Source organism: Macaca fascicularis, chromosome X, assembly GCF_037993035.2.
Source record: "Macaca fascicularis isolate 582-1 chromosome X, T2T-MFA8v1.1".
Lineage (NCBI taxonomy): Eukaryota > Metazoa > Chordata > Mammalia > Primates > Cercopithecidae > Macaca > Macaca fascicularis.
This window is the reverse complement of record NC_088395.1, coordinates 13,516,469-13,540,946: the sequence shown is the minus strand read 5'-3', so window position 1 is coordinate 13,540,946 and position 24,478 is coordinate 13,516,469. Positions and strand designations below refer to the sequence as shown.

General features: G+C 39.5%; 1 protein-coding gene across 14 annotated transcripts in view; it reads right to left on the bottom strand.

The window, feature by feature from the left end:
• Window positions 1–24,478, bottom strand: part of OFD1 (OFD1 centriole and centriolar satellite protein) — a 46,202-nt gene that overhangs the window by 18,044 nt on the left and 3,680 nt on the right. For 6 of the 14 annotated variants that reach the window (XR_012430383.1, XR_010584431.2, XR_012430384.1 and 3 more), the window contains 15 exons: window positions 23,972–24,040; window positions 23,854–23,884; window positions 18,170–18,274; window positions 16,230–16,366; window positions 15,732–15,908; window positions 13,155–13,261; window positions 10,988–11,107; window positions 8,939–9,012; window positions 7,449–7,540; window positions 5,950–6,139; window positions 4,876–5,006; window positions 4,219–4,330; window positions 1,935–2,543; window positions 1,442–1,568; window positions 204–304 (listed from right to left, as the gene is read on the bottom strand). Coding sequence is in view for 7 of the 14 variants with exons in the window: in XM_065538585.1 (XP_065394657.1) it covers window positions 204–304; window positions 1,442–1,568; window positions 1,935–2,543; window positions 4,219–4,330; window positions 4,876–5,006; window positions 5,950–6,139; window positions 7,449–7,540; window positions 8,939–9,012; window positions 10,988–11,107; window positions 13,155–13,261; window positions 15,732–15,908; window positions 16,230–16,366; window positions 18,170–18,274; window positions 23,854–23,884; window positions 23,972–24,040 (2,182 nt within the window). In the remaining 7 variants the exon portion in view is untranslated. The remainder of the gene's footprint in view (window positions 1–203; window positions 305–1,441; window positions 1,569–1,934; window positions 2,544–4,218; window positions 4,331–4,875; window positions 5,007–5,949; window positions 6,140–7,448; window positions 7,541–8,938; window positions 9,013–10,987; window positions 11,108–13,154; window positions 13,262–15,731; window positions 15,909–16,229; window positions 16,367–18,169; window positions 18,275–23,853; window positions 23,885–23,971; window positions 24,041–24,478) is intronic. The other 8 variants (XR_012430385.1, XM_074030249.1, XM_005592994.4 and 5 more) reach the window with 5 other exon arrangements.

Sequence of the window (24,478 nt, the reverse complement as noted above, 5' to 3'; positions counted from 1 at the left end):
TTTTTAAAAAGTAAACAGACACATGCATGAAAATCTTCATGAGAGAAAAATGAGGTGATACATCTGTACTTGTGGTTGTATCACAAAATAATAATGACCCAATTTGTAACTGCTTTTCTTTTTAAACCAATGGATACGTTTCACCAAAACTAAGCTTTCTGGATTTTCAACTTATAAAAACTGATACTTATATTTGAACTTACATTCAAAAGATGATTCAAATTCCTCATTATCCTTAAAAGCTAGCTTGTCCACATCTGAAAATTCACTTTTGTCCTGAAGTTCAGTTTGTCTTTGATAAAGACTAGATTGGAAGGATAAAATTCATGAATGTGAAGTTTTAATAATGGAAAACCAAAGAGCACAAGGTGACAAAAAGCCTTTTGTGACTCAAGAAAAGGCTCTACAAAATTCCTTTTCTCTTTGTCTTGTAAAGAATAGCTCCACCTCACCACCACCACTAGGCATTGTTCTCAGCAATTAATACCTGTTTACTCAGTTACTCCTTGTAACTATTTCATGCTGTGAAGTAGATACTACAGTTGTTAATAAAGAATAATGTTGTACTCTGAATGCTATTCCTAGGAAATAACCATAAAACATTTCTGAAAAAAAATTCTGCATACTATCAGCATGAACCAGCTGAAGATGCAATACCACAACCTTGAGTGAGCAAAGTGCCCTAATTCAGCATGTGTGTGTCTTATCCTTTTGGCTTATCACAAAAAAAAAAAAAAAAAAAAAGCTTTAGGACCATGACAGGCCCATGTGGCAGAGAACTACATTAACATGCAGATGCCCAGGCTGGAGCCCAGAACTAAGGAGTCAGTTCTCTCTGCTGTGGGGCCCAGGTATGGGTAGGAGTCTGCTCATCACTCAAATCACAGCCTGGCTGACCCAGTGGCCTGTTTCTAAAAACATCCACTCCTTCCTGTTTCAACAATCATACTCTACTCCAGAGCCCACTACCACATTTGAATTTATTTCAATGATATGCAGGTCAGAACCTTATCTGTTTATATTTCAATGCCAAAATATTTTTAAATGACTTTTTAATGATGTGTAAAATTGTTCCAACTTTAGAAATAACCTCCATTTGTTTGCTTTCAGATTTTGTACATTTGTTTTTTATCTTAATAAACCAAGTCTATTCACAGAACCAGGAAGATGCTTATTTACACCAGATTGCATGGTCCATATATCAAGTTTAGCAAATAAGCATTATTCACTTATTTGCTAAAAACAATCTTTTTCTCTCCAGGTAATTTAGATGATTCTCAAAAATGCCACATCATTTTGCAATCTGATTGCAAATTCTATACTGCCACATGATCTATAATAATTATCTCCAAAAAAAAAAAATCCCAGTAAAAAAAGTGAAGGCTGATACAGCAAATAACATGATTCAGCTGAAGCTAATCAATCAGAACATTATACTTACCCCACTTTCTGCTCCGTAGGGCTGGAGACGGGAGGGATGGAGAGGCTGTGCCTAGACTCAGTGGGTGATGGTAGGGGCATTCTGTCAGGACAAGGACTGGGGGAAACAACGTGTGATCTGCTCAGACCTAAGGTGCAGAAAGAACCAAGGAAAGAATATTATCAATTGCATGGAGAAGATACCAACGTGGTTTCTAAAGAGCTCTATTAGTTTGAAAATAAACTGTTATCCTCACAAAAAGCCAACTATGATGCATAAGATCCACAAAACTAATGATTCAAGCACTAAATTAAATTGCAGTGGCAATAATGAAATGCATGAAACCAACAGGCAGCAAAGGAAAGGCGACTATCACTCTCTAAACAGTTCTGTGTGCCAAGCAAACACCAGACCTTGCCACTCTGGCCCGGTGACCCTCACAGCAACCCGTGTCGTGGGCAGGGTGGCTACCCAACTCCAGAGCACCCCACAACCCTTTGTGCGGGTGGCTTACCTTCTAGATACATTTCACTTTCGAGGCTTCTTTTTGCTTTTGGAAGGGGTGTGGAAGAGAGGCGTCTGGAGGAAGTGCCCCCGTGGAGCCTCGAGGCTGCACTGCCTGTCAGTGCTTCCAAGACGTCATTCCTTTCTTCTTTAAGTGTGCCCACTTGAGGCTGCTCACAGACAACTCTGTCCTCTCCAAAGATATGTCTTTCCGGGGAACTCGAAGTAATGTTTTTGAAGGCTTCCAGCAAGTGCAGAGATGGTGGGCTCTTTGCTGCTAGTGGGCTTTTGGCAGAGTTTTTAATGACTCTCCGATGGTAACTTCTGAAAGCCTTTTCCAAGCGTTCAGCCTCTTGCTGAAGCTCTTTGACCCTTGCCTTAGTATTGGCTACAAACTCAAGGTCAGAATCAGGGGAACTACCCTCCACCCATGCATTTGGATAATTTGTGATCCTTGATGCAACCATACGTGCTAGAACTTTTTCATGTTTAAAAGGACTGTTCAAGAAATCCCCACTTATCTCATCATTGAGAGGCACCATGTTGCCATTTATTAATCCATTGACAGAACGATCGATCACAGACTGCTTTGGATTGCAGTACACTTCATTCTCTAGGGCTGCAGGGTACAAAAAGCAAATTTCAGAAGTGAGTGAACAAGGCAGAGAAGAAAATATACTCGAGAATATTATTTTTTTGAAAAATGGAAGAAAGTAATAAGGACAAACTTGCACGTTAAAGTTTCTGAAGCCATGGTAATGATAACCACTAACATTTATTGAGAGCTTATTATACCACCTACAGCTTCATATGTCTTTTGTAACGCGATATAATTTCAGAATCCATTATGCACAATTTTGAAATCCACAAGGCTCTGAGAACTGAAAATTTATTCATAATTTATTTGGTGGCAAAGCCTAACCAGACTTGAACTCATTTGGCTGAAAAGTTTGACCTGAACTGATGTAAACCCATTTATAATCTTTATTTATCCCAGCATGAATATTCATACAGTTGACTGCAAAATAATTAATGTGTTTTACTATAGGATGCTGTTCAGAACTCCCAGGGCTAGTGTGAAATCCACAGCATATGGCCTGAGTTTCATATAAGGAAGTGAGGACCTGCATTCACAACAACACTGTGGTCAAGGAACTCTCACTGTTCCGATTTTACAGATGGGGGAACTAAAGCTTACTGAGGCTGGGTCACACGGTTAGCAGGTCTAAGAGCTACTGGGCTTTCCTAATGCAAAGCCAGTGCGTGTGCCCCACTCTCCTGCAATGCCTCCCTGTGATGCTGCAAGAAAAAAGTTTGCCCTCGGCAACACATGCATGCGAAAGGGTTCTATCCTCATTCAACTATTTTTTATTGATAGGAGACTGCTATGACTTCAGCTGTGAGAAGTTTTGCAAACAGAATTGAAAGAAAATGAGGAACAGAAAAAAGTAGAAATGAGTAGAGATAAAAATAAAACAAGTGCTGGTAGAAGAGAGCAAGGAGCTGATAAGGAAAGAATGCAGGTGGGAATGAGGAAGGCTCAGACCTAGTTGAACTGGTAACACGTACGTACTTTCTTTGAGCTTGAAAGCAACTGAAGAAGAAAGTATCTAAACTTCAATATCCTTCTTACGAAGTAGGAAGGGGCAGAGATGCATCCACAGTGAAGACACAATAATAAAATGATACCAATAACCATTTCCTGAGTGTCTTTTATGTCCCAGGTACTGGACTGAAACCCATTTCATTTCATCTTTTTCATCATGGCTCAGTAGGTATTATTATCCCCATTACAAATGAGGAGATTGAGGCCCAAGGAAGTTAAAGTAACATGCCCAAGGTCAAACAACTTCAAAACTGGGGTCCAAAAGAAGAACAGTTCTCTGATTCTGAGGGCAATGTTCTTTTTGCTAAACCACCCTGCTTGTCCTGTATATTTATATATCTATCAAGGAATCCGTAAAACTACTGAATTGGTGTTAACATTGGGGTTACAAATAAAAAAGGAAATCCTAGAATGAATGTGGGGACTTCTATGTCACCACCATGCCTTTCCTATTGGGGCATGAGACTCTCCCAAGCCATGAGGCACCTATGAAGCAAATCACTTTTGCTGATGATCCAGATGGTATTACCAAAATGGATAGGGAGTTTTACTTCTAAGATGACACATATTTCTATGGCTTTTCCTCTAACACAATAATTAATATTCAATAAATTATGATCATTACATTTTCACAGACACCAGAAGCTTTATACACACAAAAATATTTATGGGTTAAAATGTCTCTAACCTGTCTGAGTTTGTTTCAGTTGCAATTTTAAATCGGCAACCTGAGTAGTTAACCTCTTTACAGAAGCTTTGTAACCCAGAATCTGGGCCTTCAGCTGTGCAGAATGCTCAATCTGAAAAGATTCAGAATAGGAAAAGAAATCCATGTAAAACAAATCACAGCTTGCTTCAAAAGGAAAAATTCTCTTATCATGTTTGTACTCTTTTTGTTCTGCCAATTTCAAGAAGCTTTATGACAGTAAACAAGAGGGTCCCTATTAAAAAAAAAACACAAGCAGAACAAACAAGTTTTTCACCATCTTTTTCAGTCATATCAAAGAATTCTAGGGCATGCAGGCAGAAATCAGAAGACACAGTGAATGTTTGTAATACTTCTCAGGGTGAGAATCGAGAGATAACAGTGGGTACCATCAGGCACTCAGAAAATTTTATATTTAGGTGAATTTGCTTTCTTCTCCATTTTATTACTACTACGAATATAAAGTCATATTATCACTGCAAAATTTTCTCAGATGAGAAAGGATACCTTTAGCATATTTGGGAGAGTAATGTTTGATGTTAAAATAAATCTGATTTACACTAGTATGACTTGTGCCAAGTTTACATATCTATGAAGTGTACTGGCATCACACTAGAACTGAAGAAGAGCAATACTCACTTCATCTTGCAGTTGTTTATGCAGAGCTTGCCTGCGGCTTTCGAACTCCTCATGCTCAACCACTATAGCCTTTTCAGCTTTCCGTAGTTCTTTCTGAAAGACTGCAAGTTCAGGAGCTGGCCGAGCTAGGCCTAACAAGGTAAAAAAAATCCTAGTCATTATCAACCTTAAGTTATTTCACTTAACAAAAACTGTTAAAGGGGTTTTAAAGTGTTCCTTTGCTTTGTACTCACGCAATAAATATGATAATAAGTCTATTAAATGAGCTCAGAGCAATCCTGACTCTCAAATTTCACAACAAAAGAATTTAGTGCATGTTAATGCAAACTTTATTACCCTTGGAGCCCTACTCCAAGTAAAAGAACTCTTTCAAATCCTCAAATTAACCTGAAAGCCTGTTTCTCTCCTCTACCATGCACAGAAGGAGCTCTCTCTCTGGTCTAACTGTTGATGACAGCCCTGGGATCCAATATGATCTGGGCATCTGACAGCAGCAGTTGGGATCCAAGCAGAAGGCAGATGGCTGTCACAGTCAAGGTCATCTAAGAACCCTTTAATAAAGGTTGACTTATTCAGGATATGCACAAAGGATGGTGGAGTTCCCTGGGCTAGTAACAGAGCCACACTGTTAGCGCTCCTTGGGCCTTGAGAATCAGGGGAGGGAGAAATTCTCAGCACTGGAGAGAGGGAGGTGGTGCAGAGCACCCGGAAGAGGTCATCACAGGCACTATGACCTCACTTGGCCATGAGGCAGTGGCCAGCCTAGAGCTACTGTATGTAGAGGCTGGTGTCCCCACTGGCCACCAGTGAGAGGGCAAGGGAAGCCTTGATACCACCTAAAGCAGGTTTGCAGAGTTTAATCCAAGAATCTTAATTTTATAAATTTAATTTAATCCAAGAATTAAATTTATAAAATTTAATCCAAGAATCTTAATTTAATCCAAGAATCTTAATTTTATAAATCTTCCCAATTTAAGCCCCCCTACCTTATACAAGTACAAAGCATAGTTTTATAATACTGACCTAATACAAGTTACTAAAACATGCAAGTCAGAAAAAAAGAAAAATACATACGGTTTAGGAGACGCAAGTTTTCATTTCTACTCTCTTCCAGTTGTTGTTTAAGTAATTTATTTTGTGCCAGAAGCTCCAGTTTCTCTTCTTTTAGTAGTGAATAATCACTCATCTCTTTAACCTTTTCATTCAGCATATGGTTTTGTTTTGTTATTGCCAAAGACTGTGCTTTGACAGACTCTAATTCAAGCTAAAATTCAAAAAGGAAAATTTACATTTGAATAATGACTTTACAGTACTGCAAAAGTAAAAGCTGGCAGGCTCCTTTAAGCATGGTGTCACAATTTAATTAAGGTCACTGGACAGAAGTCTGACTCTCTGCAGTAAGACTCTAACTACAATAACGAAAATTATCTTCTGCCCTACAGTTGAGGCAGAAGTTTTATAGGTCACCATCCCATGAAGCAAGTCCTTCTAAGATTATCATCCCATTTTCCAGAGGCAACCAAGAACCCAACAACAATTACCCATCATAGCAATATATATTTTTTAAATATGAAAAGGTAAGATAAAAATGGCTGGGCATGGTGGTTCACGCCTGTAATCGTAGCACTTTGGGAGGCTGAGGCAAGAGGATTGCTTGAGCTCAGGAGACCACCCTGGGCAACATGGCGAAACCCCATCTCTACTAAAAATACAAAAATTAGCTGGGCGTGGTGGCACATGGCTGTAATCCCAGCTACTCAGGAGGCTGAGACATGAGAATCACTTGAACCTGGGAGGTGGAAGTTGGTTGCAGTGAGCCAAGATCACACCACTGCACTCCAGCCTGGGCGAAAGAACAAGACTCTGTCTAGAAAGAAAGAAAGATTCTGTAACATGTTGTGAAGTGCTTCCCTTTTCTTAGTATAATATATACCATATTTGAGTACAAAAGCCTACAAAGTTCTCACATAAGTCAAAGTTGCTAAAATAAATTTTATATACAAAATATGTTGTAAGTACCTAAAGTTCCAGCTTCATCCTTCAGACAGTAAGCACATGAATGAATAGAAAAGTAAAGAAGCAATGATATGTGAAAAATGCACCTCATTTTGTTTTAATCTGTAAGATAACAATGTAATGACAGGAACTTTTTTACCTGCTGCTGATGGAAGGAGAGAACAGGCTGATGTAGAAACTAACAGTAATGGCCACCCGCTATGAACTAGGCACGTAAGTTAGCTTACTGAATTCCCTCAACAACCCTATAATGTGGAAAACATCTTAGTTTACAGCTCAGGAACCTGCAGTCACAGAACTTCCCTAGTGACACACAATCAGTTAGAGACACAGACAGGATTTAAGCAGGACTCCAGGACCCAAAGCTCTATCTACGCTTTCCTATGTGACACTGATTGAAATTAAGAACTGTTGAATTAACTTCAGCCATCACCTTCTTAGCCATATAAATGGCAGTCGAAACACCTCAAGAGGATGACTTAGGATAAATTATGTATGACTAAAATTTCATATATTGCTTAAAATCTATTTCAAAAACCAATATGCTTAACAATTACCTCAAGTTCTTTCACACGATTTACAGATTGATTGAGTTCCTCCTTTTTTGAATTAATAGCTGTGAGCTCCTCTTGCAAATGAACAGCTTTTTCTGAAAAAAGAGCCCACCAATTAAACACCATAATGTTTTCCTAGTGAATACAAAAGCCATTTAATATTCATGGCCAGTATGTCAGACCTAATGACCACTATTTCACAATCCAAATAGCAGAGGTAGGGGGCAAGTAAGAAATAAACCCTATTACCCAACAGGTGATGTGAAGCTATAACCGTCATGTATGTGGTGAAATTCCACTTGCTACACATGCTAACCAGAGTTATACCATCTGCTCAAAGCACAGAGCCCTAATACCCACAGCTCTTAACTTCCTTGAAGACAAAGATCTGTCTGTTACTATATTGTAGTTAGTATTTTGTAGTTTTCACTTCATCTAACACAAGTCTATGTAGGTATATCATCAAACCATAATTTGTTATATACATAATGGTACTAATTCATAAAAGAAGTATTAGTCTCCACAAGCTAGTAAAAGAGGCTGGGCACAATGGCTCATGCCTGTAATACCAGCACTTTGAGAGACCAAGGCAGGCGGATCACCTGAGGTCAGGAGTTCGAGACCAGCCTGGCCAACAAGGTGAAACTCTGTCTCTACAAAATTTAGCAGGGCATGGTGGCGCACACCTGTAGTCCCAGCTACTTGGGAGGCTGAGGCACAAGAATCACTTGAACCCAGGAGGCGGAGGCTGCAGTGAGCCGAGATTGTGCCACTGTACTCCAGCCTGGGCAACAGAGCAAGACTCCATCTCTAAAACAAACAAAAAAAAGACAGTAGCCACACATCGGGTATCTGGGTCAACATCAACTACCCAACCCTGGTTTACTCCCAAGAATCTTCTTGAAATTTCCACCAAAACTTCAACTTCTTGTTGCAGCAATTTCCTAGAAATACATTGAAATGTAAAACATCTGAAGATTGAAAAATTATTCAACTTCCATAGTCTCAGGCCAATGTACACAAGAGTTCAGAAGGTTATACATCAAGTAAAAATACCGTAAAGCATAAAAATACATTAGAAGCAAAAGAAATAAGAAACTAGGTCACAGGGGACAGAGAAGTTGAAGTTTTCCGTAAGTGAAAAATAAAGTCTCTCATGGTTAGGAGTAATACGTACTTGATGGCAGTAAGTTGCTGCTACTTTCCTGACAACTGCAGATTTATCAAAATATATGAAATAAAGTTGGATAAAATATCCATGATAAATCACTGGCCTTTGTGAATATACAAATTATTAAACATGAAGGTTTCTCAAAAGGCAGTGAAGACAATTTTTTTTTTTAATTTATAAAATTAAAATTACAAAAATGTAATTTTGTAGAAACAATGAAGTGTAAGCTATATTTTTTAGAATATGGAACAGGCCCAACTTGGGAAGCTAATAACCTACAGCAGAACTGAAAAATACAGCTTATTTCCCCCCTACACATCACCTTTATTCTTCCTTTCATCTTCAATCAGTCGATTAGTTCTAATGATGTAGTCATCCTTCAGTTCAAGTTGATACCTGAGAATCAGAATGACTAAATATGAGCTCCTCAGTCATTTTTCTGGAAAGACTGTTATCAGTGCAGGAACTTATCTATGGCACAGGAGCACCTGAGGGCGCTGAACATGACAATGTGTAAACTTCAAAGTCCTCAATACTAAAGCCAGGGATATGACCTCTGAACATAAAATGCCCAGTAAAACCCTTCCTTGATCCAATAAACTGGGTCCCAAAACTCAATCACACAAGATGAAGGGTCGTATTATCATAAGGTTATTTACTGAAAACAATCACTTTTCAGTTGGTCTCAACCGACACACAGAGCAAAGGGGTAAATTAAATTTACATAGCACACAACAGACTCAATCCCAAATGATAATCAGACAGTCACTTCCAATCCACCTGTACCATCTGCCCACCCCCAACCAAGGTAAGACCTTTTGTGCTCAGGGACTAAGCGCAGTCCTGAGAGCCAACCGCCAAGGGCATTATACCCGGATTAGCAATACCAAAAGGCACATTTTCACCGTTTCACTTCCCTTTCCCAGCTGTTACCATCTGCCCTTTTGGTTCCAAAAGGAAATAGAAGCACTCCTGTGGTGAAGAGCCTCCAAACTCCAATACCTGCCAAAGTCATATGAGGATTCCCAAAGCCAGACAAACACCATGCAGCCTGTGGAAGCTGTCACAATGATACCAAACAGTTCACTAGCTCCCTAACTATGTAAAATTAACACACATACTTTAATTCATTTATTCCTAAAAATTCAGCAACTACAGACACTTCCATTTTAGCTATTTTAGTATAGAAACTGACATAGAAGGTGTGGGTAAAATACATCATTTCAAAATCAATAGATAAAAAAGCTGCCATATTTTTAAAAAATAGAATTTGTTTAAAGGATAACCTCAAGAAACCTTTGCAATACTATGTAATGGAATATCAATGACAAATTGAGGAAGGGAATAAAAGATGCCAAATAAGAAATGCCCAGACCACCTGAGCGGAATCATTTCCTCGCGACACATTTACAGTAAATATTAACTAAGCACTTTTTATGTGCCACATGCTTTCCCACACACTGAAGAGAAATGTTACCACACGTGCATAATATCGTAGCACTGAGATGTTATTCACTGATAGACAAAACTCAGACTACAGAAAAGCCAAAGTAACCATAGTTGTCCATATTTTCCTTTCTCTGTATCACTTTTTGCCTCACATAGTTAATTTTAGAAAGGATTCTGGCTTTGATGAATCTTGAAGAAATACGAGGGACATGTTCACTGACAAATACTATGACCATTAGTGTAATTTATATATGGTTAGATACCCCCATCCTTGGGGCTGTATGAGTGAGGCAGAGAAAAAGATAATTAAAAGTGGTTATAATTCCAATTTTACAGCTTATCAACTATGCAAGCTGAGCAAGTCACAAGGTGTACTGAAAATTAAAAGCAAATCACAGCCCGCAATAAATGCTAGAGAAGCCATAAGAAGCACAGAGGATGTGCATCTCTGTAGGTTTTTTTTTTTTTTTTTTTTTGAGATGGATTCTTGCTGTTACCCAGGCTAGTACAGTGCAGTAGCACAATTTCAGCTCACTGCAACCTCTGCCTCCTGGGTTCAAGTGAATCCCCAGTAGCTGGGATTACAAGCACTCACCACCACACCCGGCTAATTTTTGTGTTTTTAGTAGAGATGGGGGTTTCACCATGTTGGCCAGGCTGGTCTTGAACTCCTGACCTCAGGTGATCCGCCCACCTCAGCCTCCCAGAGTGCTGGGATTACAGGCGTGAGCCACCACACCTGGCTCTTATATTTTAAAAACTATCCTAACTTAAATGCAGGAAAGGATTGACTGTATTGATAAAACTATGTATTTTTTTTCCAAACACTAAAGTTTGCCTAAGTTACAGACTACTTCGTCAGTTTTTGTTTCTACCAACTTAATTTAAACATATCAGTTATTTAAAAATGCTTAACAATTACTTTAGAAGTTCATTCTTGAGCTTTCGGTCATAGGTCTCCTCAAAATTCTTTATATTCTGCTCCCGTCTCCTAAGTGCCTCAGTTATGCTTTTATGTTTTTCTTCCTGGAGCTTCTGGTTCCTGAAATTAGCAAAAATATAAAAAGTAAATAAACTACCATAGCGAAGCTAACAAATTTAGGAAAAATATCACATGTGTCTAGTTCAACAGACTAAAACTGCTACATGATATCACTATTGGGAAGTAGAAAGAAAGAGCCAGAAGTCCTCAGTGTATTTTATGAACTGACCTAGTTACAGCGTATTGAAACTAGCAGAACTGACTATGGCTTTGGGCTGAGGGGAGTGGGAGAGTCTCAAGAGGGAAGTGGTTTCTCACAGAAGATAAACACTTAAACAATGGTTATAGGTGATAAACAGCCAAAATCAATCCTGGGATGAAAGAATATTATTAGTTACAAAGTAACAAGTAAGTGTACTTACGTGCTTGAATCTTCTATAATACTGTTTCTAACTGTGGGATTTAATTAATTAGTCCATATATATTCAAGATAGAATATTTGTTTTTGTCATTTAATGACCAATCAGCTTTAGCCAAGTGTGGTGGCCCGCACCTATAATCCCAGTTTTTCAGAAGGCTGAGGCAGGAGGATCACTTGATCCCAAGTGTTTGAGACCAGCCTGGGCAATACAGACAGACTCTGTGTCTTAAAAACAAAACAAAACAAACAAAAAAACCTATTGATTGAATACTGAAAAAAGTACCAAAAGAGAGGGCAAAAGATAGATGGATCAATCAGGGCTTCCAAATACTGAAGAATAGAATGGTCTTCATAGTGAGACTTTAAATCAACCATAGTACCAACTCCTTAGCCAGCCAGGGAGGTAGGTTCGCAGGTAGTGAGATCCAGTCATCCTGAGAAGTGCTACAAAATGCTGACTAGTCCAAGAACAGGTAAAGGCTCTAGGTATTAGCTCCCTCTGCTGGTAACCTGGAAAGTCGTGGAGAGGTAAACTGCATTTATTTAGTTTATACGCTAAGAAGGAGGGAACAAGAGTAGAGAAAATGGAGGTAAAGGTATGATGAACTTTCTCTGCCCCAATTTTGTGCTTATTTCTCTCTCTTGATCAATCTGCCTTTTCATTATTGCCAAAAAGAGAGTAAGGTAGACAGAGAGTTGAAATTAAACAAATGAAGCCTATAGAAGTGAGAAAAAAACATTAATGAAGATGGAGACAAATTATTTAACGAACTAAGATTCCTGGAGTGGCCGGGAGCGGTGGCTCAAGCCTGTAATCCCAGCACTTTGGGAGGCCGAGGCGGGCAGATCACAAGGTCAGGAGATCGAGACCACAGTGAAACCCCGTCTCTACTAAAAATACAAAAAATTAGCCGGGCGCGGTGGCGGGCGCCTGTAGTCCTAGCTACTCAGGAGGCTGAGGCAGGAGAATGGCGTGAACCCAGGAGGTGGAGCTTGCAGTGAGCCGAGATCGCGCCACTGCACTCCAGCCTGGGCAACAGCGTGAGACTCCGTCTCAAAAAAAAAAAAAAAAAAAAAAAAAAAAAAAAAAAGATTCCTGGAGTATCTATGGGTGTCAATAGCAGATTCCCAAAGGAAAAGAAGGCTTACTGCACAAACTATGGACAGGTGAGCTTGCTGCCAATCCCAGGTAAGATCTGAGGGATGAAACATTTGTGAGCACTCAGAAAAAGTGAATAACACAAAGAAATAGTTTCACCAAATTCAAGTCAAGTCGGACCACCATACTTCCTTTTCTGAGCACACAGCTGGTAAAAGCTGTAGGCCTGGATATATGGAATTCAGTTACTATACATACACACATGGAACTATCAGATCTGAGGGACTGAATGTAACTGCAAAACATACGATCTGTTCCAGTATTAACAGCTTCTCCAAATTATCTATCTGGTCTTACTGTAGCCTGATGATAGCATCTCATTGGTCTTTTCATCTTAATGTTTAATATTTCAAAAGCAAAACCCTAGTGTTTGTTCCTCTTAATTTGTACCTTCTAATGGTAGGTGATATCCCCTTCACAAACAAGAACTCTACTTGGCAATGAACATTAGAATATTTAGACATATATTTAATAATTCTTTTTAATCTCATCACTCTGAATATCCAAAATGAACATGCATTACTTACAATTCAAAAGCTTCAACTCTTTGCTTCAGCTCTGCTTCTCTTCCTCTTAGCAAATCCATATCTTTTAGTAAAAGCTGCCTTTGAGCATAAATTTCTTTTGTTTCAATCTGTATAGAAAAGCATTAATTTTTAGCAAGCAAGCTAATGAAAGCAAAACAGATTTGAATGAATATACTGCTTCCTAAATTCCAAAAAGCAAAGTACAGACATTTAGGATAACAATTTCACCTTCAAGAGATTCCAACTCAAGGTATGCTTTTTGCTTATTCTAGCTGCATAAAAATTTACTCCCCCAATGACTGTTAAACTACCATTACCCTATAGTCCTAACATGCCATGTGTAATTTATGCTATTTAGTTCTTTAACATCTCTCAGTCCATTATCTAAAAAAAAAAAATTTTTTTTTTGAGACAGGGTCTCTGTTGCACAGGCTGGAGTGCAGTGGGGTGATCCTGGCTCACTGCAACCTCTGCCTCCCAAGCTCAAGGGTTCCTCCCACCTCAGCCTACTGAGTAGCTGCAGGCACTACAGGCACATACCACCAAGTCGGGCTGATGTTTTGTATTTTTGTAGAGATGGGGTTTTGCCATGCTGCCCAGGCTGGTCTTGAACTTCTGGGCTCAAGTGATATGCTTTGCCTTGGCCTCCCAAAGTGCTGGGACTACAAGCATGAGCCACCAAACCTGGAGCCCTTACCTAAATTTTGGCATGTTCCCCAGGAAGAAAAATTAAACAAAATGTACATTCAGCAACAAAACTCCAAAAGAATCGAACCCCCATAGTTTTTAGTGGTGGTGCTGTCTGAATGTTTCAGTTCATGGGTCATTCTGACTCAGAGTTAGCAAGCTCATATGAACTCCTAAAAGAACGGGCCATCCTTCCATTTGTGTGTTCACAGAGAAAGAATTTACTAACTACCCACGACATGTCAAGCAGCATACTGGAAACTGGATATAAAAAGGTAGACAGATACAGTCCTCATCTCTAAAGACCTCACAATTTAGTCAAGGAGTGAGAAACAATCACACTAAGATGTGATGATTTTGTAACTGAAGTACATAGAGAGTGATGCAGGAACAAGGCCTAAATGAGTCGCTCAGTGGGAGTCAGGGAAGGCATTACCCAGGTGACATCCAAGCTGGGTCTTGAAAGACAGTATGGTTTTGTCAGGGAAAGAAGGGGATGGACAGTCCAGGTGAGGGAATAAAGATATGGTGCTTTTAATGAGGATGACAATCTTCTTCAAAGCTTTCAGATAATCAGAGTTAAACAAACAGGGATCTAGTCAGTCACCTATCTTGAAGATGGAGTTATTAGTCTAAACACAATCTAATCATCTCAAAGATATGTGCTTCCAACATTCATTTTTATAGCTGAAGCAAGCCCAATTCCCAGAAATGCTATACAAAATTTTAGAGGGGGTGCCCTTAGCATTATACAACCAGGTCTTATTGAGAAGCCCCAAGCAAGAGTGGACACTAGGGGGAAGCATTCCTACTTTCAACATCTGACAGCAGTAGTTCTGGATGTATGTTGGAAATAGTGCGGTAAATCTAGTTTGGTCTAAGACACGCCCTTGGGAAAGGAATATGATCTTAAAGGAGTAGATCCAATCCCGCTTGCCAACATGGACTCCCTCCCACTCTTCACCCTCTCCGTCTCCTGTCCAGTTACTTTCTGGGGTGACAAGATCAAATGGTCACATGGATGACCCTTGTGGCCCTGGTGACTCCTTTACCCCGGGGACCTTCATCCTTGCTCATTTCCATGGCTCTCTCCAATGGCAGCATACTGCATTTGGTTTCTAGTCTCCACCTGAAACCTCATCCTGCAATTCTATATTCTTGGACCATCCTTATTCTTCCAACTACCAGTCTCTCTAGATCGAGTCCTTGATCACTGACACTGCCACTCAATCCTCCCTTTCCCCCAGAAGCCACCTGCCCTCTCCTCTGCTTCCCTTCACTACCCAAGAGAGCCCCAGAATCTTCAATTAAATAGGCTGCCTTTCTCTAGTCAAATAAATTAGGCTCTGAAAAGCTCCACTTCCAAAGCATCTCCATTTTTCCACCCTCACTGAAAGGGGCAGAAAGAGATACTTACAAATCCTCCCCAGAACTAGAACAGAAAACTCACCTACAAGCACATGGGTTAATCTCTCTCAATTCCAGGCTCCCCCAACCACAGCTGAGCCCTCAATACAGGTGATGAGTCCTCTCTGCTTTAAAGGGCTGTTCTTCCCTTATCCACAGGAGCTACTCTGCACCTCCAATCTGCTCCTAAAACCCAAGATCTAACCCTCTAATCTGCCTGAGGAGATGGAGCTTATTTAGGGTATGTTTCTCATAATCCCAACTTGATTGTTCACCTCCACAGTTCTTCCCTTTCCACCAGTCTCAGAGGAAGCAAATTTGTGTATCCTTTTCAAGACCCATCCTTCTGTTTGCACTCTTGGCCCCAGTCCCTATTGCTCTTCTGGGGCCTTGTTCCATCAATTGTACCATCCTGTTCCTGGATCTTGAGCCAACCTACTAATAGCTGCAGGAAATAGCCACACATAAAATATTTGTAAATACCACCTCTTGGTGCTTTTGAATTCTTTCAAGGGTACTCTTTTCCCGAAGAACGAGGGCTTCAGATTTTGCTTGACAGGCTTTCTCAAAATCGTTCTGGAACATGGCTAATTCCTTCTCATACTTTTTTTTCGCTTCCATTTTAATTTTTGCTATCTCAGTATCTTTAAAAAACTTCAACTGCAAATTGATCACAAAAAATTAAAAATACTATTATACTATTAAAAAAAGGAACAAGTTCTCTCTTTACATCTAGGTTTAACATAATGCTCTGCCCAAATATGTTTATTTCATCTTTAGTTTTATTTCATTCACTGTATTTGTGGGATTCACTCAACAGGCATAAACAAATGTCATCAGAAATAAAAAAATATGTGCACAACAGTATAGTATCCCATTCACTATTAAAAGTTCTAGATATTTTCCCATATACCTAAGGTTAAGACTTCAGAAGACAAGCAAAAACATCACTCTTATTAACGGTAACAAGATAAAGCTTACCTTTTGACACATTTCTGCCCGAAGTTGCTCTTCTATTTCTCTCTTATATTCATTTAGCTTTATTTCTAAAGATTCGAACTTGATACGCTGAGGGTAAGCATCTGCAAACTGATCATCAATAAGCTGAAGCTTCTCAGCTATTAAAAAATAACACATCAAATTAGGACATAGAAACATGGTCAGGTGTGTAAGATGCCAGACCTCTGGTTCAAAAGAGCATACTTAGGTGAAAGTGTAGGGATGTCTGCAACTTACTTTGAAATACAAAAAAAGGAAAGTCGATGAATGGATGGACAGATAAAAATGATGAAGCGCGTATAATACAAGCATAATAGTGGAATCTAGGTGGTGGATATACAAGTGTTCACTAAAATTGTATCAACTTTTCTGTATGTTTGAAAATGTTCATCATAAAATGTTAGAGGACAAAGAAAGCCAAGAGTACAGTTTAAGTCAGAAAACACTGGAGTCTTTTCCTACTCTCTAAGTGCTAAGACAGAGAGCTCTTTATTGGACTTCAGTTAAAGCTGACTTACACATTCAAAACAATAACTTCAAAAAGAATCAAAGATCATGTACATCAACGCCTCCCCTTTACAGATAAAGAACAAATGCCGATACAGCTTAGTAAGTGACTACATAACAGCATAACCAGGATTAAAGTGAGGTCTGCTGACTCTTTCTTCCCTTAGTCCACGGCCCTCAAACAAACTATGGATCAGAATCAACCACACAGCAAAGTGCAAATCTCAACCCACAGTACAATCTCAACCATGTATAACGCCCACCAAAAAAGTATGCACAGATCGAAAAAGGTTGGCAGAAGTAGATTAAAACACTGATAGTGTTTCTCTCTGGTAGGGATGACTTTAGACATGTTTTTCCATCTACTTTTCTATATTTTCCAAATGCTGTCCAATACAGGACTCTCCAGCCACGCGGGGCCATTGACACTTCAAATGTGACCAAATTGAACTGAGATGTGCTTTAAATGTAAAAAACACATGAGATTTCAAAGGCTTAGTGCAAAAACTAAATGCGAAATATCTCATTAGTATTTTTTATATTGAATACATGTTGAAATAATATTTTGGATGTATTGGGTTAATATTATTAAAACAAATTTCACCTGTTTCTTTTTACTTTTTTCAATGTGGCTGCCAGAAAATTTAAAATTACATATGTGGTTCACACCACTGAACAACACTGCTTGATAATTAGCAAGTAGTATGTTTCTAATTGAATTAAACCTACACTTGATGAAAGGCATAGTCATCTAATACATTTTATGAACTATGAACTTATCTTCTTATAAGCTACTGTTACTATTTAAGAGTAAGGAAGGGCCAAGAAATCCATTAAGCATATCATTTTAAACAGCTGTTTCCCATCTCTACTGAGCACAAAACTGATGGACAGGATGGTATTGTAGACCAGCTGGATAGTACAAAAAGCTCTAGATCATGGACAGGAGAACTTGGACTCCACTATTAGTTCTGATGCAGCCTGAGTGTTTCCAAGTTGCTCTTCCTCTGAGGACCTCGGTTTCCTCAACTATAAAATGAAGTGATGAGCCAGTGACTTCTTTAGTTCTTTGCAAAGCAAGTAGTTTAATCTTCTAACTGGGTGGCTGTAAAGTTAGACAAGACACAAGGAAGAACCTCCCAGTTAAGAGAAGTCAAACTCAACAAGGAAGAATATGGGCCTTTGAATGCCTGCATGATTTGGCCAATGTAGCCCTGACATTTATGAGGCTAGGGAATGACCCTGGAGAGCACTTCCTGATCCCCCATGATGATTCCAGAAGAAATGAATTCCCTTGTTGCCTGCAGGTTGCATCCCTCCCGTTCAAGCAGCAATCACACAATATCATAAATCAGATAATTTCCTTCATTCAAAATGAAAACAGCAGAACTGAAATTAAGAAAGGCTGTAATTACCCAGAGAATCTCTGCTAAGTGTCGAACTTGTCTGAGTTTCCATATTGCAACTTTCTTTAGCTTGATGATATTCTGCCAATTCTTTTAAAAAATGCATAAGAAAACCTAAAAAACATAATGCATAAGTTTTGTTTCACAACTTTCAACCACTGCTCAGTCACTGTTTATACAATCTTAGTTTTATGACATTACTATTTTTTACATTATATATCTTTCCTTTTTTTAGAGACAAGAGTCTTGCTCTGTCACGCAGGTTGGAGTGCAGTGGTGTAATCATGGCTCACTGCAGCCTCAACCTCCTGGGCTCAAGCAATCCTCCTACTTCAGCCTCCCAAGTAGCTGGGACTAGAGGCACACACCACACCCCCCCATACCCAGTTAATTTTACTTTTCGTATAAACAGTCTCACTATGTTGCCCAGGCTAGTCTCAAACTCATGCCCTCAAGCAATCCTCCTGCCTGGGCCTCCCAAAGTGCTGGGATCACAAGCATGAGCCACTGTGCCCAGTCATATCTTTCAATAAATTTGAGGAAAAGCCTTCCCAAGCCTGATGCAAAACCTGGAAGGAATAAGGAGAAATATTTATCAATCTAACTGCATAAAAAGTGAAAGCTTACATATGGCATAAAATAAAAATATAACATACTGGGAAAAATAGTTGCAATAATATGGAGGCATAACCAAGACTAAAGTGATGACATTTTCATAACATCGAAGAACTCTTACAAATCAGTTAAAAAAAAAAAAAAACAGAAAAATGGGAAAAAACGTGGACAGTGCGTAGAAAAAAATAAACAAAGATGAACAAAATTTTTAGATGCTGAATAAACATGAACAAAATCATAAATGCAAATTAATACAACGGAGAAACCACTATTTTCCCTATAACACTGCTAAGATTAAAACTTGTATAATGCAGGCCGGGCGCGGTGGCTCAAGCCTGTAATCCCAGCACTTTGGGAGGCCGAGATGGGCGGATCACGAGGTCAGGAGATCGAGACCATCCTGGCTAACACGGTGAAACCCCGTCTCTACTAAAAAATACAAAAAACTAGCTGGGCGTGGTGGCGGGCGCCTGTAGTTCCAGCTACACGGGAGGCTGAGGCAGGAGAATGGCGTGAACCCGGGAGGCGGAGCTTGCAGTGAGCTGAGATCTGGCCACTGCACTCCAGCCCGGGCGACAGAGCAAGACTCCGTCTCAAAAAAAAAAAAAAAAAAAAAAAAAAACTTGTATAATGCTAAGTGTTGGCAAGGGAGTGGATATATAGCTATGCTCATTCACTTGGGAGAGAAATTTGCCAGTGCTTATATATATTTGAAATGCATGTGCCCTTTAGTCATTCCACTTCTATGAATTTACACAGCTATACTTTTATAAGGGCACAAAGGGTGCACACTGCACAATGGTCTGCACATTGGTTACCTGTAATGGCAAAAAGCAAACAATAAAACAACCAAATCTCAATCAATAGGGGGTTAAATACATTCTTTAAAAATAATTAGTCTATACTGCTATAGAAAGATATACTGGTGGATTAAAAAAAGCAAATTGCATACAGTATCTATGATATAATCTTGATTGTGTTTTAATTACAAATACATAATTTTAACCTCAGTTTTAGAAGGATAAACAAGAAACTTAAATCTAGTTATCAGTGGAGTGAAACTGTTAATTCTAATTATCAGTGGAGCATGAGATTAGAGAACATGGGCAGAAACTTCTACTTTGCTTTCACTTTATATCCTTCTGAATAGTTTGAGACTTTGTCTTAAACCACACGCATAAATTACTTAAGAAATGTTTAGTTTCCTGGAACTAAAAACATTAGTTAGCTCAGCACCTTTTCCCCCACCCCCACCCCCACCCCCTTCAGGGAGGGGATCAGATTGTTTTGTCACTGTCTGCATTCCATCCTGGGATCACCTGAGGTAAATTTGCAAACATTAAGGTTCACTCTTGATGATGTAACGCTCTATGGGTTTTGACATTGGGTCTTTTCATTCTCTTAACAGTGTCTTTCGGCAGGGTGCAGTGACTCACACTTGTAATCCCAGCACTCTGGGAGGCTGAGGTGGGCGGATCACCTGAGGTCAAGGGATCAAGACCAGCCTGGTCAACATGATGAACCCCATCTCTATTAAAAACACAAAAAAATTAGCCTGACGTGATGGCAGGCACCTGTAGTCCCAGCTACTCAGGAGGCTGAGACAGGAGAATCACTCGAACCCAGGAGGCGGAGGCTGCAGTGAGCTGAGGTCGCACCACTGCCCTCCAGCCTGGGCGGCAGAGTGAAACTCAATCTCAAAAACAAAACAAAAAGAACAGTATCTTTCACAGAGATGTTTTTAATTTTAATAAAGTCTAACTGATCTACTTTTTTCTTTCATATATCTTGCTCTTGGTGTTACATCTCATCACGAAACCCAAGATCACACAGACTTTCTACTGTTCTCATCTGGAAGTTTTATAGTTTTGCATTTTACATTTAGGTCTATGGTTCATTTTGAGTTAGTTTTTGTGTAAAGTATAAGATCTGAGGCCGGGCGCGGTGGCTCAAGCCTGTAATCCCAGCACTTTGGGAGGCCGAGACGGGCGGATCACAAGGTCAGGAGATCGAGACCATCCTGGCTAACACGGCGAAACCCCGTCTCTACTAAAAACACAAAAAATTAGCCGGGCGAGGTGGCGGCGCCTGTGGTCCCAGCTACTCGGGAGGCTGAGGCAGGAGAATGGCGGGAACCCGGGAGGCGGAGCTTGCAGTGAGCTGAGATCTGGCCACTGCACTCCAGCCTGGGCGACAGAGCGAGACTCCGTCTCAAAAAAAAAAAAAAAAAAAAAAAAAAAAAAAAGATCTGTGTCTAGGTTCACTTTTGTGAATATGAATATCCAATTGTTACAGCACCACTTGTTGAAAAGACTATCTTTCCTCTATTGAACTGCCTTTGCATCTTTGTTAAAAAAAATCAATTGACTATATTTGTGTGGATGTATTTCTGGACTTTCTAATTCTGTCCCCATTGATGTGTATGTCTATTCTTTTGCCAATTGCAGATAAGAATTTTAACTTCCAAAAAGCAAAGGGCCAATATCCAAATTTTCTTCCCTCTTCCAAATTTTGTGCACATCATTTTCTGGATATTGTCAGGCCTCTGAGTCAAAGCTCAGCCATTGTAACCCCCATGACCTGCACATATACGTCCAGATGGCCTGCAGGAGCCAGCCGAAAAAACACAGAAGTGAAACAGCTCCTTCCTTAACTGATTGACCAACCTTACGACATTCCACCATTATTACTTGTTCCTGCCCTGCTCCAACTGATCAATCGACCTTGTGACATTCTTCTTCTGGACAATGAGTCCCATGATCTCTCCACCATGCACCTTGGGACCCCCTCCCCTGCTAACAATAGATAACCACCTTTAATTGTAACTTTCCACTGCCGACCCAAGCCCTATAAAGCTGCCCCTCTCCTATCTCCCTTCACTGACTCTCTTTTTGGACTCAGCACACTTGCACCCAACAAGGCTGTTTATTCACTTTATAAAGTTTATTCACTTTATAAACAGCCTTGTTGGGTGCAATGATCTAAACAGCAATGATCTCAGCTCATTGCAACCTCCGCCTCCCCAGGGTTCAAGCGATTCTCCTGCCTCAGCCTCCCAAATAGCTGGGACTACAGGTGAACGCCACCATGCCTGGCTAACTTTTGTATTTCAGTAGAGACAGGGTTTCACCATGTTGGCCAGGATGGCCTTGCTCTCCTGACCTTGTGATCTGCCCACCTCAGCCTCCCAAAGTGCTGGGATTACAGGCGTGAGCCACTGCGCCCAGCCATGGAAAAACTGTTTTTAAGGATAATGTATCTACATAGATTTTTTTTTTTCTTTTGAGATGTAGTCCAGCTCTGTCACCCAGACTGGAGTGTGGTGGCGCTATCTTGGCTCACTGCAACCTTTACCTCTCCGGTTCAAGCGATTCGTCTGCCTCAGCCTCCCAAGTAGCTGGGATTACAGGCACTCGACACCACGCCTGGCTAATTTTTGTATTTCTAATACAAAATTTTTGTATTTTAGTAGAGATGGTGTTTCAACATGTTTCACCATGTTGGCCAGGCTGGTCTCAAACCCCTGACCTCAAGTGATCAGCCAGATTTGCCCTCCCAAAGTGCTGGGATTACAGGCATGAGCCACCGTGCCTGGCCCATAGATTATTTCTTAATATCCCTTCAAGCCATGAAATAATAGTTAAGTAAAAGATACTAGCTATATACCTCAGAGTTATGCTAATATGGTAGTCACTATGCATGTGTAGCTAATTAAACATAAATTTAAAATTCAGTTATTCAGTCACACTAGCCACATTTCAAGGCTCAATAGCCACATGAGGCTAGCAGCTACCACATGAAACAGCATAGATATAGACATTTCCATAATCACAGAGTTACACTGGACAGTTCCTAGAGCACAGAATATAGGATCATTTACCATACTGAACTTCAGTAGGGATGGTCTAGTTTGTGGGCAGCCCAGAATATCTTATGTTCCAATTTATTTATCCTCTGCTAACATTACTACCAAGAGACTTGGCAATTAAGTCACAGACTTAATGGCTGGCAGAAAAATAAGTATTCACATGATTAAGTTCTGCATGAATTGGCGAACGAACAGAAGAATAAAGGAATGTCCTTGTGGGGATGATAGCAGTGCAGGCAACAGACAAAATCCAAGGGTGTACCAAAACAAAAGGACTATTACTAACAGCTTATTTTAAAATACCTAAAGAATAACTATGCATCAAAGCCAAGTTGCCAGCTTATGTTCATGCTACAAAGCCCATCATCAAGTCTAACTAACGGTCTGAAACCCACAGTAGTTATGGACTCTATGAAAGGTTGTTATCAAGGCCAAAATTAAGGCAATTTATTAGGTCTATATAAACATTTTTGTTTGTTTGTTTTCTGAGACGGAGTTTTGCTCTTGTTGCCCAGGCTGGAGTGTAATGGCATGATCTCAGCTCACCACAACCTCTGTCTTCGAGGTTCAAGCAATTCTCCTGTCTCAGCCTCCTGAGTAGCTGTGATTACAACCATGTGCCACCACACGTGGCTAATTTTTTTGTATTTTTAGTAGAAACGGGGTTTCTCCAGGTTGGTCAGGCTGGTCTCAAACTCCCGACCTCAGGTGATCCACCCGCCTCGGCCTCCCAAAGTGCTGGGATTACAGGCGTGAGCAACCGCGCCTGGCCTGTATAAACACTTAAGAACAAAAGACATGTAACACATTACTGAATACAACTCTCATTCTTTAAGGAAATATTAATACATCTAATACCCTATCAATTATACTTGAGAGGGATACCTAGTATACAAAGACACTTGGCCTAAAAGTTACTAGTTTTTTGAGGTTTTTTTTGTTTTTCCTGCCGAAATGTTCCCAACAGTGGGTATTTTTACAAACAGTATCTTTCAGCCTGTCTGTAGGGCCTTTGATACTGTCTGCAGTTTTCTTATTTGAATATCTAAGTTATTACAAAAATGGAAATATAGGGGAAATGACCTGCAGAAATCAAGTAATTTAAATCAAATTAAATTTTACTCTTCTCCTTAAAAGTTAGCTTAATTCTTTTAGAGGAAAAAGTACATAGAAAAATGTTGCTGTTCTCTACAAAGATGATGGCTCCTACCTTTTTGATTTTCTTTATCAGATCCTGAAACCTGTTAAAAGAAAATATTTTACTTTTATTCAGCTATTCAGTTATAATTAACAAACCAAAGTAGATTATAGAAACTGAGCCATCGTACCAGTGATTTGTAGAGACTGGAAGTAGGGTTGATTTTAATGAGTTGTAATAGATCCTGCATAGTAAATACCTTAAGAAAAAAAAAAAGGTTACTAATTAGACATATTGTTATATCAGTGTTTAAATGATAAATTAGGATGTTTCTGAATATGAAATTGAGAAACATCCTTCAGATTAAATAAGATTATAACTATGCTAATAAAGCAAACTTAAAGCTCTTTCTTACAGTTAAATAAGTTACTATAAACATATCAAGGTCAAAAGGACAAACTATCTTTACCATGTAATTAACTTCTAAGTACTTCACATCAAAGATGATATGTCTAACAGAAATGTTTAATGCCTTACAGATGACACTGAAATATCCAATGAATACAGGACTGAGTTCCTGGGTCATTCAATTACAATTTTTAAAAAAGTATTCATTGTTTAAAAATGTAAATAAATTTTTACTGTCCTTAAAACCATAATTATACTTAAAATATTGTTAAACAGACATTTTTGGTAG